Genomic DNA, 22,682 nt, shown 5'->3' on the forward strand with positions numbered 1-22,682 from the left:
GAGCACTCTTAAGTACTGCCTGCATCACCTCCCAATGCAGAACAAGAGGACAGGGAAATAAGCCCATAGAAAGTCTGTAAGGGTATTGTAGGAAAATCATCACTAAAGGGCAGACAAGCAGCTTAGAGCAGAGCTCTAAGTTTAAAACATAAAAGGCACCCCAGCATCTGAACCATAAGCAACCATGTAACACTACTGAGTGCTTACCCATACAGATAAATACAGGATTGCAATTTACCCAGAAAAATGAGAGAAGATACTGGAGATAGTAACAAGCTTGTGAACAAATGTCTAAGTACACTAGTTTCTCTTGGTTTAGCTGTTTTCTTAGCTGTGACAATCAGTAATAGTCAACATTTCATGGGCCCTTGATATCCAAGCCTGACCACCAAGAACACAACCATCAGAAGGGCAGCCCTACCACTTGACATCCAGAGATGTGAAGTGCTCTAGTCTCATGTCTTCAGTTCCAAGGCAAACTGACATCACCAGTGCCAGGGAAAAAAACCTGTTTTCCTGCATTTAACTTCAGAAAAATGTCATTCTAGAGCTCTGAGGCTTTACCTAGACTTAACAGCATCAACAAAAAAATTTACTTTGTACAGTATCAAAAACAATAATGATTTTTTTTCGTTTTTTTTTTTTTAACAAAGCTGCTTCCATTTCGCTTTGCTTTTAAAACAGATGAGTCGAACTAAAGTGGCAGAACAAGACCAACTAACACCACCTCACCCCCATACTAAAGAGTCAGCATCATGCCATGGGCACAATGACAACTGGACCCCTGCATCGCTTCTGCCTGGCAAAGGTCTGCAACACCCATGCTGAATTGTGGGTGCAGCCACTGGGAAGTCAAACTGGGCACTCAGGTACAGTGTATGTTCTAAGAGAACTTTTCCACTATTTCCTTTTCTACTTCAAAGTTGATGCTTTTTTGGTTTATTAAAGCAGAACAAAGACTGAAGATGCCACCACGCTTCTGTGGCCTTGACTAGATGATTCTAGTTTTGCATAGAGCTTTGCCAGTTTCAGAGAATCCAAAATTCAGATGATCTGTTTTTTATTTTGTTGGAGTGCATAATGAATTTCATTACAGTAAGACCATCCCCACCACATGCCTTTTAATAAAAGCAGCTAATGACTTGAGAAACGACACGAGGAAAGCTCAAATTTAGTTCATATATCCACCATGATTTGACTTTCTTCACTCTTTTCTGTCCATTAATCATTTATTCTATGAAGAAGATATGACTTCTGTGATTATTTGTTAAAACTAAGGCTAGACATATCCAAGGTATCAAAATAAAACAAACTGTTTTCATGAGAAATGATAAGATCTTCCCCTGTCTCACTATGGGAAAGCATAAAAATCAAAATGACAACTCACATAGACTAAGAGAAGTGTTTAGGATTTTGTTTCTGTGCTCAAGATGCAATTCAATATTTAAAAGCAGGCCAAATAATATTTAACTCCTGCAAAAAGCCAGCCTCTTCTAAGGAGACAGCACTTGCATGCAACTTGCTTGCACCACAGAAGCATCAAGTCACTGAGCTGCACTAAATGCTACACAGCAGCACAAACGCAAGTAACGGCTCAGGATCAGTTACAAACTGAGCTCAGAAAATGAAGTATTTTACTAAGAGAGAACAGAGGCAGACCTCAATTTAAGCCAAGTGTTTGCACATGGTGAACCTCTCCTGCCACAGTGTCATCATGTCTGTACAAAGGAAGTGTGGATGCTTATTCAAGGGCAATGAAGCTTTGGGGCTGCAGACTTTGGTCTTCTGAACATCAAACTCCTCATGAATTTAAATACCATAATGTTCTGTGCATATTTAAAAGTAAGTCTTCTAACTACACCATCAAGCCATGTGCACCACTGGCCTTTAGCAACACAAGGTTAGAAGCATTATTCTCACTACTCCCTCTCCTTTTTTGTCCCACTACCGTATTCTTCAACTGAGACTATTTTCAGAAAGGTTTCCTCTCTCACACCTATACAGAACAGAACAAAGTCCATATCAAAAATTTCAAGGCTGAAATCCCTAGACCAAAGACATTTGAATCTGTATTTTACTGTCCAAATTTGACTGAAGTCTAGACACCTTGTCTGAGACTCCACTATCTCAGTCAATCCTGATGCATGACAAAAAAATCCCATGGCATCTTTGACCAGCAACAGCAGGCTGACATCCCCCAAAGGAGCAAGAAAGGCTACACTCCACTACTATTTTGAAAAGAGCAAAGTTTTAGGTGTCTGTGCTCTGGACTACTTCCAGCAGCATTTTAGACATATCAAGACAAAGAGATACTTCAGTCTTGAAAGGTCCAAAGCTACCACCAGTTCAGAGACAAATTTAAGAAAGGGAGCCATGATAAGAGAGCAGTACTTGCTCACTCCCTACACAGAGGGGAATTTGCTCACTTACATTAAACTGACCTGTGTCAAACGACCAGCTCCTGGAAATGACATGTTTTCCAGTACGCTGCCACATGCCTACTCCTGTGAAAAGGACTGTGTTGTGGGAACAGCTGACTGAGATTTACCTCATCCTATATATAAAGTCATTCTGCAGGACAACTAAACCATCAAGTCTTGATATCAAAGAAGATACTTGTCTTAGGCAACTGATTAACATCTGCAAGTAACATCTAGAAGGCTAAAGGGGGCCTGGTGGGGCAATTTTGATTTGGATGTACACAGTCCAGGTAAGCATAACACACAACAGGTCAGATGACTCATCCCGAGTACCAGTCTGCCAAGAATGGAGGGGCACTGAGATACCCCTGGGGAATTGCTATAGCCTGTGATGCCATTGGAGGAGCTTCTGGACACCGCCTTGATAACATTATAGTCATTAGCATACAGGCAATAAGTTACTATGATTTCATGAATGCACCAGATACTCACACAGAAGTCTGAGGGTCAGGACAATACCTACTGCCAGAGCAATTGACTTCCACAGTAACCACAAACTCTCATTATGGTCCCAGTCCCTCTATTACTTCAAAACAGAGCGAGTCAAGGGAAGAACATTTAGGTTCTTCCATTTTGGCCCTAATATCAAGTCTCTTCATATACTGCAGTCGTGCACTGCAAGTTAGCTTTACAAAAAATATCTGGATGACAATACTCAACCTAATTATTAAGGAAAAAATAAAACAAATAAAAACCCTGTCAAAAAAAAAAACCAAAAAAACCCCAAAAAGCCTGACAAACCAACCAAACAAAAGCAAAATAAATTAAAAAAAAAACCCCACACCCACAAAACAGGAAGACCCTAGTGACTTTGCTGAGCCAAGATAAGACACTGCCTGTCCCACTGGAGGAAGTTAATGCAGGATGAGCATTACAGTATTGTTACAAGTAGCCTGCCTCTCCATCTTCTGTCCTTTGGTTATTTTAGGAATGAACAATTTTATAAACACTAACTTTCTGATAAATAATTCTAGTCATGTTAATTCTTACCATGCAAGTATGTACTTTATTCAAAATATGAATAGCTTACAGATGGAATGATAATGAGAGCCAATTAACACATAAATAGGATTGCATCCAATATTCCTTCCGTGACAACAGAGCAGATGTCACAAGTTATTTGGGCAGAATAATTCCTTCATTCTTAGCTTCTCCATATCAGTCAGTTAAAAGACACATAAATGAGACTGGTCCACACTCTAAGAACAATCCCATAGTTGCTGATGGCTGTTCAAAGTCCTACCAATAAATGCCCCCTATCCTTTGCTACACTAGGGAAGGGGCACATCATTCCCTACTTGCTGAACCTGCTTGTTCAGCCTACGGGATGTCTATTAATGCTCTCTACCATTACCTGTCCATGGTGGACACAGCTTTATAAACAAATGTCATCTATTTATTCCACAATATGAAGGCAAAAAAACCCAAACCAACACAACAGAACACTTCCATGGAGCAAGACATTTTTTAACACTATTTATGTACAGAGGATGCACAACTATAGTATAGATGTGCACACAGATAGTGTAACTGTTGTTTTCTCATATGCTGGAATAATAAGAAGAGTCTTTAACACTTAAAATTGTTTCACACAATCTTAGCATGACAAGCTAAAGAACAGAACACTTAGATCAAGGGATATTTTTTGTCTCAAATTAAATCTCTTTTCTACAGAACGTCTGAAAAAGGGTTCTCATACTACAGTACTGAAAGCATCAGAAATTCAGATGCTCTCAAGGTCTGTAACACAATTCTAGTTTGTACTTTAAGTCATTAGGAGAAAACATGGAAGTGCCCGGCTTCAAGAAATATTCCAAAAACAGAACTCGACTTCTAATGACATTAATGAACTCCTGATTTAGAAGTGGTTCAGGGACTACTTAATTTTTCTTTGTGAATCTGAATGCCACATTGTAAATAAGCTAGTAACCACGCTCTTTCTTTGCTAAACATGAAAGTGGGAAGAGATGTAAAGGTTGCCAAGCTTCCAGGTCTAAGCTAACTTGTCAATCTCCTTCCAGATAGAAGTATTTCATCCCTAATTGGAAAGAGACACCGATATTTGACAGAGGCAAGTTTTGTCTGTTTCGTCTCTCCCACAGCTACTACAGAGGGTGGAAGTCAATGCAGAAGAAAATCAGAGTGACTGCCCTGTACTGCAGCAAGTCATTCACTAGACTGAAAAAAAAAAAGCCAGAAGAGAATCATATCCAAGACAGGGCATATATTCCCCTTTGCTCCTCTTTGCCCCCACATAACATCGGTTTTCTCTATCACTTACATTTTGCTGGGGTTTTTTTCTAAACACACATGACAAGAACAGGGCTACACCTAAGAAAAAGGATTGATTGGCACACTGAACAGATGTTACATGGTATACTTGTTCAAATCCTTGTGCCTGTATTAACCCTAAGTGAATTAACTTAAGAAAGCTTAAATACAAGCTCACTAGTCATTCTGCAGCAAGTACTCAAATGTGCAGTGAGACAGGGCTTGGTCCTGTCCTTGAAGAGTAAGGACTATAGGGACCAGCTTACCTTTAGGGGATATTTGGCACCTCTGGTAGGGTCATTCACAACCACTAAATAATTACATGACACAAAATCCTGATCAGGGGCTATTGAACACTGTAACTCAGGCATATCTTCCAACCTACTAAGTCCTTAAAACTCAAATAGTCAAAAACATTCCCTACAATCGTTATCTAAATTACCTTAACTCTCAACATCTGCTGGTGGCCCTCCTTATAGATGAAACCCTGTGCAAGAAGAGTCACTGGACATGAATAGTCATGATTGCTTTTAACAGAGATCTTTACTTCATGATCTTTTACTTCAGGAAAAAAAAAAATAGCTGAAAAGGCAAGCTTTAACACCGTCCTGGAAAGGTGTGCAAAACACAGAGAAGGAAACGTACCAGGTCAGTCTCCTTTAGTTTACATGCCAGTTCTGAGAGCCAGAGAAAACCCAAACACCCAATCTACATTAGAAAAGACCATCCATTTGGAGTCAGATGACAGGGGTTTGAAAACAAGTTTAACACTTCCTCAAACCATTACCAAAAATTCAAAAGTAATACCTATTCATTATTTTTTATTTGGCAGAAGGTATTCCTTCTTCAGAAGGCAAATACTTTCATGGTAGAAAAAAACCCCAAACCCAAAAAACACGACTTATCTGTTCTCTGTCAGCGACCACAATAACTGAAAAAGCAATTAGTTTAACAGAAATCAGCCATCATTTCCCCCTTCCCTAACTTTCATCCCAAATTGAAGAAGGCCCCAAATCCCCATGCTAGATCAAGTCACACAACATGTACCAGGAGTATCTGCAGAGACCCCTCTGATGCAGTCTAACTAGGGTACCACAAGTCTATACCCCATGTAGGGAGCTCCCTGCCAAAGACATTTCAGATGCTTAATTGGCAACCTGGTATCAGGGAACATCTGGGGACCACAGTGTTCCACCTTGCGGTCCCTGGCCCTGCCTGAACAACAAATCCTAAAGAGTCTTTGTACAAGAAAAGCTTTTTTTTTAGGATTACCAATGTGCTTCAACATTATCCTTTCTCTATGCTGAAAGATCAAAGCTGGTTAATTAATTATGCGTCTAGTGCTGACAGAAGGCACCAAGTCTACTTAACAAAAGCAACAGTACTCTGTTGCTGCCCCATATACTCGACAGATCTAAGTATAGTTCTGAAAATTAATCTTTAATTAATGTGAGCTAAACACTACTTTGTCTCAAATAAATGCTCATCCAATAAAAATGCAGTGACTATTTAATGTGAGCTCACGTACATAGTCCTTACACCACCATCTTCCCAAAGTTCCATGCACCGCCCAGAAGCAGGAAAAGAGTAAGTACAGCATGAAGACTAAAGTACAGAACCTAGTTCTGCAAAACTGTACTTAAGACTTCATCCTTTATTGATGAGATTGAAGACACCTTGATGTGCTCCTGACACTGCAGATAATGGCGCATTGGTAGGGAGCCATACCCTTCCCTGTGTTCATATCTCTCTTGTAAGAAGAGTTAGGTACATTTGCTTCTGGCTGCTATCAAGTTTAACAAAGTAAAGAGCTAAACCAGGATACAGTCAAGTTTTAAGTACATTGGTTGGTTGAAATTCTGCTTTTTTTCCCTCACTGCATCACGCATTTAGAAAAATTTCAGCCTGTGGCACACTACAGTCAGTCACAACTTTAACTCCCTGAGTATTGGCTGTGCCATACCATCATGTGCATTTTAGCAAGGCAAAGATACCTGACTTGCTCTTCGTTTATGTGTTCTCCAGAACTGTAACAGCATGTTGTTATTGGTATGCTGTATTTACTGTAAATTAACTACAGCAAATGTACCGTACCAACAGCAGCACCCTGCCATGGTTCAGGAAGCATGTGCAACTGTATAATACCCAAAGCATGATGTCGCTGTATCTGTGTATTACTGTCCTCTCCTTCAGAGACCAGCCACGCGCAATTGCAGGCTGATGTCACCCTATCCCTTTCAAAAACCAGTGGGGATGCTACGTGGCTGGCGATTTTTGTTTCAGTAGCACGACGGAGAAGAGGGAAAGTCTCCCCATCAGTCAAGTGCTAGAATGCCAGCAGTACGACAGGGAACGCTGAGCCCCGGTGCGGGGCTCCCCTGGACACACGCACGGCTCCTTGCGGTGCTGCCGGCAGCCTAATGCGAGGCGTTTCGCTCAGCCCATGGATCTCTCACTAAGCCCCCCATGCCCAAAGGCCACCCCCGCACCGAAGAGTCCCGGGCGGCCGCACCATCGCAGCAGGGCCGGGGCAGCGGCCGGAGCGGGGCGGGGCGGCCCGGACACCCCGCGCCCAGGGCCGGCCCTGCTCGCCCGGGACAAATAAGGAAGTTTCCGCGCTTTCCCCGCCCGCCGCCGCCGGTACCTACAGAGGCCGGGCACGTCCAGCATGCTGGAGATGCCGCGGTCGCACATGTCCACCTCGGGCTGGTTCTTCTCCCTGCTCTCCTCCACGATCTTCTTCAGGGACTTGGACATGGTCTAGGCGGGGCAGAAATGGACACCGTGAGCCGGGCGGCGGGGGAAACCCGCCGGGGGCTCCAACCGGAACAGCGCCGGGACAGCCCCGTCTCCGAGGGGTCCGAGGGCAGCGAATCCCCCTGTCCGGCGCCGCCGAGGGGCCCCGTCCCGCCCCGCCCCGTCCCGTCCCCTCCCGCCCCGCCCTGTCCGCCGCGCCCGCCCCAGGCCGGCGGAGCACTGCCCGGGATGCCGGCGGCTCTCCCGGCCCGGGCGGAGGACAGGCCCGGCCTGGCCCTGCCCCGAGGGCACTCACCGCACGGCGCTCCGGTGGGAAGCGGCGGGACGGCGGGCGGATCCCACGGCGGGACAGCGGGCGGGTCCCGGCGGAACCCCGCCCCGCCCCGCCCCGCCCCGCTCGCCCCCGCGCGCAGGCGCAGCGCAGCCCCGCCCGCACTGACCGGCGGGGGCGGCAGCAGCGCCTGGCGGAGCCGGCGGGGCCCGGAGGGGTCGGGCCGGGACGCTCGGAGCGCTCCGGGTTTGGAAAGGCTGCCGGAGACAAAACACATAATCGCCAAAATAATCCACAGCAAAAAAACCCGGTGCATTTAACCAGCGGTTTCCTTTTCTTCAGGTGCCTTCATGGATTTTCTAGTCGGCTCTAGTAGCAATACCGGTCACAAGGCTGGGTCCGTGTTCTGAGCACTTGTAACTGGCCTCGACAGACCTTGGCGTTGGAGTTACAGCCTTACTGTCCAGAATCTAGTTAAGCATGTAACCTCTTCCGTAGAAGTTAAGAAGCTCCTACTTACTGTCATTCAACAGATGCAGAAGTTCAGAGCAATTAATGACTAAATCTATAAAATTACCTAAAGCCAGCTACCCATTGAGAACCACAGCTTTGAATTTTGCATATGCACCCCATGGTGTTACTTAGTAGCCTAAAAATGGTATCCGCAGAAACCAAGATGATGAACATTTGCCTAAGCCAGCAAATAAAAAATTTTCTGGAGGCGCGCCTTCAACTTTTCCTTTTTTTTGGAATGTAAGGATTTAATATCAGACTGCAGAATTGTAGCATGTTTATTCCTAATTGGAGTTTCCTACCTTGAGACCTTCCTGAAGTTACTGTCTGCTTTCAGGTCTTTCTTACAACTGGAAGAACTTCCTTGTAGCTGGATTTCTCAGCAGAACCTACTGTCACTCAGATACACAGGACAGTGATGTACAGTTCTTTTTTTGTCTGCAGAAACATGAATCTGGATCCCTTTCCTGTCTAAGAAAATGCCCTGACTGCCACCAGTCAGTTGTCCCAAAGACTTAAGTGCTAACATGTCTGCTGTTCTTTTTTCATGGCAAATGATCACAGGTGTCATTTGGTAGCAAAGGCCCCTGCAGATTAATTGTCTGTAAGTGTGGTCCTGCTTCCTTATTCCAATTAACAGCACACGTGACTCTAACAAGACACCCAAAAAACAGTCTTCATGGCTAATGCGAAGCTCACCTCTCTTCTCTCTGCCCCATTTACACAATGATCAATACATTGCATGTAGCCTAGATATTCACATTCTACCCCTACCATAGAAGTATTTAGTTACTCCCCACTTAATAAACATATTTTCATTACTCCCTTTCATCAGGATTGTGGGGTTTTTCAGCCATCTAGGTAATTTCATTATCCTGTTGTTGTGTAAAGAATTCATCTATTATTCACACCTTTTATGTGACCTTCTCTGGGTCCTGCTTGAGCAAACCTTTTGTCTGAGCATGAATTCATACCCCAGTCAGGTCTGCATTGAATTTGGCAAAGGGGAGTTGCTGTCAAGCCTTCCTTTTAGAGTTTCACAGTGCCTCCTGGACACTGAGTACCAATTGTCTGAGAAGATGTGGGAAGGAAGCTACGCAAGCCACACTGTCCAAAGGTTCTTGATCATGAAAACTGATTTTTCAGATTGTCCCTTCAGCAGTCATGGAGAGTCATTTCTTGCAGAGGGTCTGTGTCACTGCAGTCACCCAGTCTCCCTCCTCTTATCCCCCCATCTCTTCCCAGTACATGCAGTCATTCCAAAACCCCTTTGGCCCCAGATATTCCTAGCTCCCTCTATACCCCCAGCTGGAGACTGGTCAGCCTGTGCCTAGGGACCAGCCAGTAGAGCCCTCCCCACATGTACAGTGCTTGAGCTCACAGTAGAAGCTTTTTCTATTTAGGTCTTGCTGTATCTTATAGCTACTGATTTTTTGCTTATGAAACAACTATAAAATATCTTTGCTATCTGTCAGATCTGTTCTAAATCCGTCACTTGGCTTAAATGTTTGTAGAGCAGATGCCTGAGTTCTTTGCAGAGGCTGGCATATGCCTTCTGTCCTTAGGACTGCAGGCTAAAGTAGGTGACTATAGGTCGATGGATGGCCATGATTGTGTGGCAGAGCTGCAGTTTTCCCTGTGCTGGTCAGAGGAGGGAGAAGTTGCCCCTGCAGTGGTGCTCCAGCCTGCTCCGCCTAGGCAGTGACAGCTGGACCTGCCTCCTGCTGGCTCCTCTCACTGCGCTGGGGATCAGCAAGGGGAGGAGCAGCTCTGATGGCTCCATTGCTTTCGCTGTCCTAGGTACTTCTATTCACCAAGGAAATTTTGTTTTACATTATTATTCTATTTCTATCCCTGCTTTCCCCCTCCAAGAAAAGCTGTGATAATGGGCAACATTAATGCAGGAATAGCGTGTCATCAAAACCATACAACAGCAACACGCCCCTGCAAAACCAGTTGTGTAGTGCTGGGCACTGCTACTACAAAGGTATCCATCAACATTACACTCACTAAATGTGATAACTGGCAATATTTATTTTTCCAATCATTTCCTTATATAAGCAAACTCCTAGAAGTTGGCCTCTGGTTTTATTATCATTTAATAAACGTTTTATGCATTTATTTGTTAATAAACCTGTATTGTTGCAGTTGTTTTGTATTAGGAACAATATAGTCAATCCCATGAATTTTTGTTGCATTTCATTTTAATTAGGACTGAAAAATAATCCTCCAGTTTTAGTTTGGCAGTTGACAAAAAATAATTACTCCAAATTTGTTAATTCTGGTGCCTAGGACAAGTATTCTGTGTTATTATGGGGAACTGAGACACCTCCTCCTTTGCTTAATGAACCAATTGAAAACTGTTTTTCAGTCAAAATTGCTTTGTAAATTTAACTAAAATTAGCTAATGTTTTAAATTGACCAGCACCATGATTTCTGGCATTTAGCTGTGTATCTTCTGTCTCCTTTACTTCAAGTAACTATAACCCTAAGAATATCTCATTGTGGTATTATTTCTCATTTCCAAAGAGCAGTCTTGCTACATGGGAAAGGCAATTAAAAACGTTGTTATAGACATTTTAGTGCTTATTCTTCAAATCCTGGTCTTTGGAGGGCTTACCATTTATATATAACTGCCTCATAAAATTACTTTTATATAAGAATAAACATCTATAGTAACAAGCAGAAGAAGATTTACATGTAACAGAAAACCATGCAGGCTCTAGAAAGTGAAAACCTGCACATTCATTATCCATGCTTTGCAATTGACAGAGGGAGGTTGTAGCCATGCAGTTATTGCAATACAGACATGCAGCATTCACAACAATGACATTATAAAATAGCAGTGTACACAGACGTAAAAGCAGTGTTGTGAGATGAAGCTATATTTCTTATTAAACACAGATTTTTTTTCTTTGGAATTGTACACTGCAAAAAGCACATAGAAGTTCCATGGAATAATTCTTTCCAGATCATTTGTTCTGCTTGTTTGTGTGTGCTGTGGGTTCCTTTTAAAGCGTTTTAAATTACTTCTTACCTTCCAAGACAGAAACATGGCTTAATAGCAGCTCTCTTCTTTAAGGACCTCCACTTTAATACTTCTGCAGTTGGTATTTTTGTTGTCGCTCCTCATATAAATTAGAGGACAGCAGTAGGTTACTTTGTTTCTTTATTCCTTTGTTCCTTTTTTTTTTAAAGAATGGGTTTGATAATTTACTCTAATTTTAGACTTCGACTATTTTTGGTGAGAGTCAGTTTGGCTAGATCAATTGAACCTTGTACCAGTAGCTTCATTCAACAGTCTTCATGAGCACAAATTCTCAGCTGGACCTCTTTTTTTCTCTAAATAACCTCATGCATTTTACTCATTTGTCAATAAAATTATGCATAGGTACTGAGTACTTCCAACATTTAAAAATGTGCCAAGCATTAGTTAGTTATTGTTGGATTTAAAAAAAACCTTAAAAATTCCTCTTCCTCCCATTCATAGTGCTCTTTAGTCTTTTCTTCTGCAGAATTCCAATGATTTTTTAAATTTGATGATACGACAGAAGATCTTGCCAGCAGCAAGTATTTATTGTATAAAAAAATGTCCAAAAGCATTTAATTGCTTTGAGGTGAAACATGCTTTTTCTCTTCATGAAATCAGTCTTTTTGAAGTATAGATTTCAGCAAACTCACCAATTTAACAGAGTTCAGAGTTCAAACTCACCAATTTAACAGAGATCCCCTTAGATGAGATCCTAAGGGCAGAGGTTGTGTTACCAGAATGGCCTCAGGCATGTGAAGGTGCCCAGAGCACATCTCCATAGCAGTCCCTAAGTCAGCAGACCAGCCTCAGTTCGGTGAGCTCAGGGACTGCCGTGTCCTCGGGCAGCTTGGTGTCCTTAAACTGTGTGAGGTGGAGCTGACACCAGCCTTGAAGAGCCACTAATGAACTTCATTCATTAAAACCACATGCAGGTTTCTGTTTGCCATTTTATGCTCTGTCACACCTGCAAAAAGGCCGAGGTTTAACCTGAGAACGCATTTCTGACGGGGCTGATCCACTTTTAGCAGGAGCAATGAACGTACCACAGAACACTGCCTGCAGTGGCAGGGAGCTGTTTGGAGGGACATATCCTTCCCTTTCACATGTGGCTTCCAGCTGAGCTGTGCTCCGGGCTGGTGAAATGCAGAAAATGACAACATTCTTGCCAAGCTGATTCATGCCCAAAATCTGATGCTTCCACGTCCAGCCACCCAGCAGCAAGTGACAGCATCCAGAACTTGAGGGGATTCTCTGCCAGCTGCAGATTTGGTGCACCAACTGCACCAAATCCATGGTGAGTCATAGGAAGGTCAGAGTCACAATGGACGTTCATAAAGCCTGTGATGCCGCGTTCCACAGGGGACCAATACAGTCCTCCTTATCTCTGCAGGCAAACCACTCAATCCATGCTTGATTGTACCTGGAGTTCCTTACACATTGCTGTCTGTAGAATTTATTTTGTGGCTTTATGTCCAGACAGTTCAGATGTTTCTTTATTGCTTGCTGTCACCTGTAGGGAGTTTTAATAAACCATATGGACAAAGATTGCATCATCCTTTGACTGCAAATACCACATCAGTTTGAGTGGACCTGTACATAGACTCAGTTTTTCTTAATCCTTGGACAATTATAAAATGCTGGCTTACATCTCATTCTGTTGCCCAGTGGGACTTCACAGGTTTCTCTTTTTCTAACTTACCACCAGAGGATTTTGAGTTGTATTTTATAGTTTGTCCTTTTTGTCTGCTTTGTTTTTTCTACATTTTATCTTAATCAGAGTATCTGCTTGCTCAGCTGTAATAAAGTTTTGTATGTTTGTGGAATGATGGCTTTTTCGGCATTCACTGGGAAATCTTCAAAGTGTTCCTAGATTTTGTTAAAACTGCCACTTACACTTTAATATAATTTCACAATTATTACTGGAATGATCAAATTAAGGAATTGTTTTCACTGTGAGTGACTCCTTGTAATAGTTGTGAAGGAAGAATTCTCATAAGGCCATGTTCCTTTGCTGCTGTCCAAATTTCTCTTGTCTGTCCATTACAGTTGACATTCACGAAATGAATTGGTCATTTGTTCTGGATTGTGACAAAAAACGTTTCATGGTGGGAATCAGTGTCCTCTGTATACCCTGTCAACAACATCTTTTATGTATGATGTATGTTAGCCTGGGGAAGGGAAAAACTAATTGTAGTCAAAGGTCAATTGATATTTTTATGTCTGCCCTATTCCAAAGTTATATCTGTTTCATAAATGTCTAGGTAGTTGCCTACAATTTGACTAGAAGAGTGACATAGTTACTAAAAGTCTCAAAAGTATTTTATATTCAGTCATAAAATAGACTTTGAAGCTTGAAAACGTAATTCAACAAGTATAACTACAGGTATCTGAATATATTGAACATAGGGCTCTGATCCTGACATTACTTCTTAATGTGGTTAAGATTTAGAACCATATCATGTCTTTGCTTTGTTAAACTTCAGTGAATGTTCAAGTACTGATTCTGCTGGGTTCTTATACCCAATGCACAGTATTACTGAAAGTTCTTCAGCACAGTTATCTGTTTAAGTGGTTGTAGGACAGGGACCATTTTTTAGCAAATTCTGATTTGATCTAATTTGAATAAAACTTAAGCTGATATTTTCAGAGATGCTTGGGACAAAACCACGTAACTCTAGAGAACTAATTAAAGATGGCTTCATGTCTTCTGTCCTCTTATTAACTTAATGTGTAAGTTTTATCCCGGGTAATTCACTTTTTATAGCATTAATTGTGAAACTTTGAAATTATGTAGAAGAATATAAATAATATGTTGCAAAAGCTCTTTTTCCCAGTTGGGTAGGTAGTAGTTTATTTTCAGTACAATGGGAGACCAAGGGGTTTTTTGACAGAATTCCAAATTCATAATAGCTACATTTACAGTAACTTTTAAAAGACCTTCTTTCAGCTGCAATTATCATCACTGGACTTCAAACCTCCTTTATGATCTAGAGTCTCTTCAGTATAGCATGGAATGGTAATATATTTCTCATAAACAGCGTTTTAGCTCGTCCAGCTTAACTGGAATCCTGATGGTAAAGTCACATATTCAGCATGAAATTTTATATAGACTTGATGAGATGTTGCAGTAAATGGAGCAATGTTTGTGTCCTAAAATGAAAGACAAGAAAAATGAAAAGCTTTATAGAACATCAAGATCCTTTGAAAGAGACAGAGAGTTAAAACTGAGGCACAAATTGGACCATAGATTGACAGTGATCTCAGGTCTGTTCTAGTTACTGCTGCTGCATTTCTCCCTCAGGCTATTGCAAATATTTAAATCACAAATACAACGAAGTACGGAGCAAACTTGTTTGATGCCTCCCACTAGATGTCACTGTACGGTCTGAGTTGGAAGGCTTCTAAGGTACCACACCTGCCTTATGCCTCGCTTCCACTCATCTATGTGGAACTCCTGCCAGAATTAGGGAAATGGTCTTGTACACGAAACAGTAAAAATTCCTTTTAACCACTTCTGGGGTCACAGAGGGAAGGCAATACGTACCGTGCCACAGTAGGGCCCGGCAGGGGGATGGCTGGCATCTGGCCCATTGTAGAGGATCAGATAGTTGCTGCTGCAATCCCCTGGGTCATCGATGCTGATGAAATCAAAGTTCACTGTGACAATTCGTCCCTGGGGCGCAGTAATGGCCCACTCGCAGTCAGTGTTGCTGTGGTAAGTTGCTGGGTACCGGGGACTGGCAAATGAGCCAGTGGTGCCATATAATGTTCCGCCGCATCCTGGAAGCAGACACTGTTAGTTGGCCTAGAAGGCTTAGTTTCACAGGGTAATACATGATGCAGTGCATTAGTACAGTATTAGTAGTAGTGCTGAAAAACAGAGAGACTGAGCTGTGACAACTAATGTGGCTAAGAACACTAATAAGTAAGAGATAAAACTGAGGCTCTAGAATATGCAATGTACATTAGACCATCACTGAATATTAAAAACCACACCCCCTCCCCCCCAAATTCTTTGAAACAGGAACTGAAATTTTAAGTCTGTGCCTTAATCAGTTCAGTTCCCAGCTGCTCAACTGGAGATGAATTCACTGTGACTGTTTTTAGGCATGAAAAGTAGTGAATCCTCATCGGATAGAAAAATATAGAGAACAGCTCAGAGAAATTAGTCATATTAAGTAAATCAAAGTCCATTTCTATCAAAATTCAATCTTCAACAGTGGGCAGAAGCAGATGACCTGGGGAAAATGCAAGTTTATAGAGCAAAAATGTGCAGGTCATGCCCCAGATTAACCTCAGTCTCTGAGAATTTTCAGCTTACTGCTCCTGGAGATGGCATCTTTCTACTTAATAATGTTTATCAGATGTCTTCCATGAACTTGTGTGTGTAGCCCTTGAATCCATGTAAATTTGTAGCATGCTGTGGGAAGGAGCGCCACAATTTAACTGCATATTGTATCAAGAACTGGTTTGTTTAGTTTGTTTCGAACCTATGAGCTCCTGGCTTTATATGACGGCTGCTAGTTCTTCTATGGGAAAAGTCAGTGAACAGGTGATCACTATTTATGATCCAATATCACTCGATTTTATAGACTTCAGTAGTTTCTTAACCAGATTAAAAAGTCTCAGCATACCTCATACAGAAGCCTTTTTAATCTTGAGCCCTTTTTTAATCCTGATTTTTTATAAGGGGAAGAGACCAGAACTGTGCACATGATTCAATTTTTGTGTGTACTATGGATTTATACAGTGGCTGTCTATTTCTTCTCTGTTCCTTTCCCAATAATTTCTATCACTATGCCAGTCTATTTGACGCTTAGTGAACTTTTGTTTTCATGAAACTATTTTACCCCAAAGATCTTCTTGTTGAGTACTTAAAGTCAACTCAGTGCCCATATTTTTGCAAGTTAGGATTGCCTTTTTTTTGACCACATTCTTTGTTGACACTTTCCTACACTGAGCTTTATCGGCCTTTCCATCACTGGGTCACTAAGTACTGTATGGTTATTCTGCAGTGCTTCTTATCTGGCCACGAGCTTTTCTACCTCCAGTAACTCCATGTCATGAAGAAACTATTACCCAGCTCTTCACTGCCATTTCATAAGCCATTCATGAATGTGTCCATGACATAGTCACTACACAGCATTATAGGTAGTTTATTTTCTTGGGGCAACTTCCTGTCCTCTTCAGGCTTAGCTGTGCCTAGCTTCTAGGGCATATCACAACCGGACTATCGGAGCAAGGTGGGTCACCACCACCACCACCACTCTGTAGATCCCAAGGTAGATGTTCCTGATATTTTCTAGCCCCTCAGTGAAAGAAGGAGGTCTTCATCTTAAGTGGATTGTATCATCTGAGGTTTCTAAAGTCTATATTAGGGAGACGGAATTGCTTCCATCTCATGAAATGAATCTTGCCCCACTGGTCTTGAGAAGCAACTACATCTCTCCAGTGACTGAGTAGGGTGGACTGTGGGCGCTAGGGAAGGTCTAAAGTAGTGATGAGGCAGGGTCCAAAAAGAGTTGAATTCCACATTGCTGCATTTTCCTTCTATGTAGCATTATTTTGTAGCTACAGCCTTACCACTTGATGATGAAGTCCAAGTAATTTCATATCCATCATGAGCCCCTGAAAAATCGCTCTTGAAACGAAGGTAGACAACATGGTTTTGGGGGAAGATGGGACTGGGCACAGTGTTTCCACAGAACCTGCCAAGTAGGGGTGATTGCACATCACTCCCATTTCTGACCTTCAGAAGACACAAAAAATACTGTCAACATTAACTTCCTATGCCAGTTATACACCAGCACAATTCTTCACAGTTACAAACACAGCACAAACTAAGTAGTGACTTGCATGCATACTATAGCTGTCATTTTAATTCTGTTTTTTTTCCTACCACATATTCTTATGTAGAAGGAAAAAGAGACCATTAACTGGTCTGAGTTTTGTAAGTAATTGCACAGAACAAGTATCATCAGAAACAGGCAGCTAAGTGTTATAATGTGGTGTATCTCCCGACTGAAAAAAATTAACTAGTAGCTAAGATGTCCTTATGCAATTCAAGCCCATGTTTTGCTTTTCATAAGAAATGTTAATATTCCAGAGGAAAAGATTGATTCTTCACCCTGCAGACTACTCTTTTCCCCAGTCACATTAAGACACAGATCATATTACATAGCTCAGATTTAATCTGATTTTTTTTCTGTTCTCCAATAATGCTGGTACTTAGATCCATTTCTTGAGACAGTAAAGAGGATATGAAAGGAGAGCTAAATAATGATTTTGCCACAGACGTCTGGGTTTTGTTATCTGACCAGTGAACAGGGAAACCTGCAAGAGTGAGGATTGTGTAGGAGGAAGATACCCTTTTCATTGACACGAAGTACTTTTGCAAGTATCTTACAGTTGTCACTAGAGCTTGTTGGTTTCAGGTTTGTTTTTGTTTTTTTTTTTTTAATTGCTTTCTAGAGAAAATTTTTCTAGAGAAAATTTTCTAGAGAAAAATATCAACCAGGTGGAATCTACTGCTGTAACAAACCCACTCAGATTTATGGCTTTCTGTTCATGCATAGATGTTAATATCAAACACAAGCTATTCCAGATGACTTTGTTAACTGGGTAACCTCAACAAGAGCTAGGTAAAGATGAGTTAGCTGATAATGAAACTATTTATTCACTGGGTTTGTACTTACTAGGGTGTATTGTTTAACCTCTTACTATAACATCTAAGTATTTTTCACCATAAAATTGTAGCAATAAATTAGTTCCTAATTCAGTCAGTTGAACTCAGACTTGATCCAAACTTATTAATATCCTTTGAATTCAGTAGATTTTTACACAGGCTCACAAAATATGTATACTTGCAAGATACCTCTAGGAAATCACGTGAACACTGGATGCTGTCTTCCAAACTGAAATAATGGAAAAAGAGAGATATTGTGTGATTTGGGGGAGCTCGAAGAATGATAGAACAATCCATATTATTGGGGTGAGGACCAGGCCAGCCAGGGCTCTTCAGGTAACCAAATGTCTGATTGTACTCTCTGCTGCAACCTTGAGACAGAAAACCAGAAACATATAAGGATTTCAGATCTCTGTATTGCTTTTCAATGTATGAAATAAACAAAGAGAATAGTAGATAGATTTTTTTTGGGGCATTTCTTCAGGCTTACCTGTAGCTTGATAGGAAAATCGGACTCCATTGTTAATCATATATTCATCTGACTTGAAAGTCACAATGGCAGTGCGATCGTAAGAATAAAATTCAGGGACTGGAAACGTTTCAGTGCCACAGAATCTATGGGCTGACCCTTGACTCTGCTGGAATTTAATACATCACAAGTTACTTAATGATATAATTCAGTTTTATATTTACTTAAGGTAAATAAATCTCTCAACACTTTATATACCAGTTATAAAATTGCATTTTAAAGTTCTCATGGAAATCACTTAATAATATCTCAACATTTCGTGTGGAATTAGTATTAGAAACAAATATAATATAACAGGTATTCTCATGCCAAAATGAGAAATGATGAAAGAAGGTTTAGAATAGTGTAATATGAGGGACATAAATAGTTGGGGTTTTTTTGTGGTGTTTTTAAAAACACTCTTCCTGGCATGAATATTCATTTTTATTATGGTTCTTGGATGAGAGGAAGCACAAAACTTGCTGTGGGACAGTATTTTCTGGGTGTTAAGTTTGGCAGCACTGTTACTTGGTGCAACTGTGAAAAACTGTGTAACACTTGCCCAGTTCTAACTCCATGTGTGCAGAGAGTGCCTCTGTGAGGTCTGTGTACAGTTACCCTACCTTAAGTGGGGCACGGTGAGTAATGCTTTGGATGTGCCCCTCACAAAGAATCATCAATGAATATATTACCAAACAGTAGATTTCTTCTCTCTTTCCAAACAGTAAAGGGAGCTGAATGGGAATGGGGAATAGTATCCCCTGTAAATTTCTTACTGTTGGTGAATCCTGGAGTTCTAGGTAGTTCTGAGAGCAGTCCTGGCTGGAATGGAGGTGGAAGGCCTCTACCACCACCCTGACTTGCTGTTGTGGAGGGGCGTCAATGACCCAAGTGCAGAGAGTAAATGGTGGATATTCATTTGGAAAATTAGGAGATGTTGCAGTCAGGGATGTAGAAGTTGCATTATAGATTCCTCCACACAGGCCTGTGTAAAACAGTAGCAAATGCATCGTAGAGTGAAAACTGGGGAAACTATTTTTTGAGAAAAACTCAAATGGAGTTGAGTTTTGGATGGTATACTTTTGTATTTACCTTTGAGTCTCTGGAAGGAAAACAAAAAGCAAAATACATGCTAATGGTGTCACCAATTTATATGCATACATATATATATATGTATACTTACGATCCACTGTGGTGTAGGTGGCATTGAAACCCGCCCTTTCCACAGAATTGTCTGTGTGAAATTTCACCGTCAAGGAATTATGGGTAGAAAGAAAAGGAGCTGGCACTGTAGATCCACAGAATGTTCCAACTAAATTGGCATTTTCATTATCTCCATCGTAAAGCTGAAAGAAGCAAAATATATAACTAATAGTTTAGGCACAACAAACAAATAAAGGAAAATAAAATTCTCTGACCCCTCCTTACATTACAATTTCGTTTACTTGAAAGCCCAATATGTGCTCTTGTGCTTTAATAGGATGTTCTTGATGACCATAATTATTCACTGCCATATTAACTAATTCTGTTGGACAGGGTAAATCTCATTATGGAACATTCTGGTGCTGTCTCAGCAAATCTATCAAAAAATGATTACATTTTAATTTGGCATTCTCATTTCTTTATTATATGTAAACTCAAAGTGCTTTTCAGTGAGAAGATTGATTTTATTCATCAAAATGTAGAATGAATTAATTGCTTCATTGAGTATCTCAAATGTTCAACAGGATCTATAACATTCCTTGATGGAGTTTGTTTAGCAGGATTCTGCTATTTGATGTTTTGTATGCTCATCTCCAAGAAAATAGCTTCTACAGGTGAGCACTGAGCACCAAGACTTTTGATGAAAAAAAGATATGAAAAATTTTATTAATTTAAGTCCTTTCAAGCAATTGTGTATGATAATGAATCTGCAAGTTTACTCTGAAGTTTTGCTTTACATGTGTTTGGGTTTTGTTTTGTTTCTATTCTGTGAAATAAATACTCATTAAATGAGCAGTCTGAGACCAGAAGTGTGTGTAATGTTAAAACTCTTACTGGTTTCCAAAAAGACAGGATGACATCTGGAGTTGTAATCTAACCCAATGAAAATATTTAATTATGTTAAGCAATTTAATTTCTTCTTAAGATCATTTTCTGTTAGTTAAATTAGCCTCATGGAGAACATAATGGATTGTATCTCACTGATACTTTCTTGTTAAAATACGCAGCTCTCTTACTTTGACATAATCATATCGGCAAATCTGAGCAGACTGTGCTTCAAGCTCAAATGAAGTGAAGGTGAGGTTGATCAGTTTGTTTACAGGTGCAGTTATGATCCATACACAGTCCAAATTTTTCTCATATCTTCTGGTCACATTGGAAACTGGAGGGCCAAAGGTAGAAGCTGAAGTTGACAAATAACCACCACAGCCATTCTGAGGTCCTGTTGAAGAAGCAGAAGCTTTTTAACAGCAATTCCTGACATTTATTTAATCTTCAACTCCTTAATGTTAAGCCAGCAGCTTTTTATCTGTGCTACAGTATTTTACTGTCCTGTCTTGCAAGGACTATCTGAGTGATTAAAAGACTTTCAACACAAAGAGAGACATGAATCACAATTAGATTTCATAGAGTGATTTAAGAAAGTCTCTTGACTTCTGTTGAATATAAAAACAGTATTTACTTTGAAAATGTAGCGATAGAAATTTTTAACAGGAACTGTAAGAAGACAGAGGGCAGCAATGAAACAGAAAAGCATTGGTCTGAAGACCTTTGAACGGGATTCTTGCTGGCCGCTGAGAATATTTAGTCAGTAGGGGGCACTGAGCTGTTGGCTTTGAAAATGTGATATAAAATCAAGTTGCTTGTTTTGGCAATAAAACCGCATCCTAGGGGGATTGAATTTGGCAGCCTGACACCGTATTCACGAATCTAGCTAAAAGGGACTTACTTCTGGAAGCGTTTTGCTTGGTGGGAACTTACAGCCCCTCTGAAATGCAGGCTGCTTTTAATTTGGTTCCCACAGACAGGGCTAAGTCCTTGACTTATTTACTGTGAAAATTTGAACCCTATAAAGTCAGTCACATTGAAAGAAATTACCTTTGGGGAAAAGCAGTTATTTGTCACATTGAATTACAAACAAGCAAAAAACACAGATTATCACAAGCTTTTTTTTTTTTTTTTTTTTTAAATAGTTTGATTTCCAGAGGTTGGACTGGGTTAGTAAATGTGCTCATCAATTCATTTATTTCCTTCCCCAGTCTCTATGAGGTCTCCTGGCCACTTACTTAACTCAGGAATTTAAATAAAATCTTGTTTATACTCTTGCTTTGGGGTCTGAGGAAAGAGTTTTTGTAAACTGCACAGAGCAGAGGAGTAACTGCAAGCAGCCTTTTTCTTCTGCAGCAAATCCATTTATGAGCATTCAATAACAAACGAAGCTACAGCTGTGGCTAAGCAACACAAGCAGGGTTTCAGAATTTCATCTGCATGTGTAAAATATGCCTGTCTGGCACATTCAGTGACTTAACCTTGACACGCTGATACATTTCCAGACATATAAAACTGTACCTTACTTGAGCTACAGTGTTACAAAAGATCGTTCTGGTGAGAAATCAGCATCCAAGACCAGGATTGCATCAGTAACCCGGGGCTTGCGAGACTGTTGTGGTTAAAGCAGAGTGACTAAGGCTGAAAGTCATCCTGCTCTACCAACCAAAGCCAGAAAACCCCACCCTGTAAAGCAGTTTGCTTAAACCCAAAATCCTAGTAACATTAGATTTCAGCTTTTGCTATAGCTAAAAATGAACAGAAGAAACATATTACAAAGTGAAAAAGTCAGGAATTAATAGTCCAGTTTTGTGGGCATTTAATGAAGTCAGAAATTTGGAAAAGTGTTAGCATTCATACCAGTGTCACTGCAGAAGGCAAGAACAGCAGGGGAAATGTGAGCAATAAATCACATTCTCACAAATAGTCTAGGAAGGAGGAAAATGTCAGACAGGAGGGTGCCTGGGCCCTAAGAGTGCAGTTTCACCCTTCTGTGTGATTTATTCCATTCCCCTGAAACAATCTTATTGGGGCTGTTTCCTGCCAGCATTTTTGGACAATGTCTGCTAAAGATAACATTAAGCATATAAACGCCATAGATCATAGTCTGACCATCCAGCCCTGCAATATTGAGT

At 40.9% G+C, this 22,682-nt stretch overlaps 2 protein-coding genes across 2 annotated transcripts in view; both read right to left on the reverse strand.

Annotated features, from left to right (window-relative positions):
- Window positions 1-7,885, reverse strand: part of RSU1 (Ras suppressor protein 1) — a 103,765-nt gene extending 95,880 nt beyond the window's left edge. Inside the window, exons 1-2 of the mRNA XM_042044363.1 lie at window positions 7,804-7,885; window positions 7,400-7,511 (exon numbers count right to left, since the gene is read on the reverse strand). Coding sequence (XP_041900297.1) covers window positions 7,400-7,508 — 109 coding nt within the window. The 5' untranslated portion in view covers window positions 7,509-7,511; window positions 7,804-7,885. The remainder of the gene's footprint in view (window positions 1-7,399; window positions 7,512-7,803) is intronic.
- Window positions 7,886-12,033: 4,148 nt separating this feature from the next.
- The window catches only part of CUBN (cubilin), a 145,653-nt gene continuing 135,004 nt past the window's right edge, over window positions 12,034-22,682 (reverse strand). The window contains exons 60-67 of the mRNA XM_042044038.1: window positions 20,736-20,941; window positions 19,700-19,862; window positions 19,293-19,501; window positions 18,499-18,646; window positions 18,198-18,379; window positions 16,907-17,072; window positions 14,868-15,103; window positions 12,034-14,473 (exon numbers count right to left, since the gene is read on the reverse strand). Coding sequence (XP_041899972.1) covers window positions 14,366-14,473; window positions 14,868-15,103; window positions 16,907-17,072; window positions 18,198-18,379; window positions 18,499-18,646; window positions 19,293-19,501; window positions 19,700-19,862; window positions 20,736-20,941 — 1,418 coding nt within the window. The 3' untranslated portion in view covers window positions 12,034-14,365. The remainder of the gene's footprint in view (window positions 14,474-14,867; window positions 15,104-16,906; window positions 17,073-18,197; window positions 18,380-18,498; window positions 18,647-19,292; window positions 19,502-19,699; window positions 19,863-20,735; window positions 20,942-22,682) is intronic.

The sequence above is a fragment of the Corvus kubaryi genome, unplaced genomic scaffold (assembly GCF_017639235.1).
Source record: "Corvus kubaryi isolate FWS band 111438036 unplaced genomic scaffold, C.kubaryi_AGA036_p1.0 37398, whole genome shotgun sequence".
Classification (NCBI taxonomy): Eukaryota; Metazoa; Chordata; class Aves; order Passeriformes; family Corvidae; genus Corvus; species Corvus kubaryi.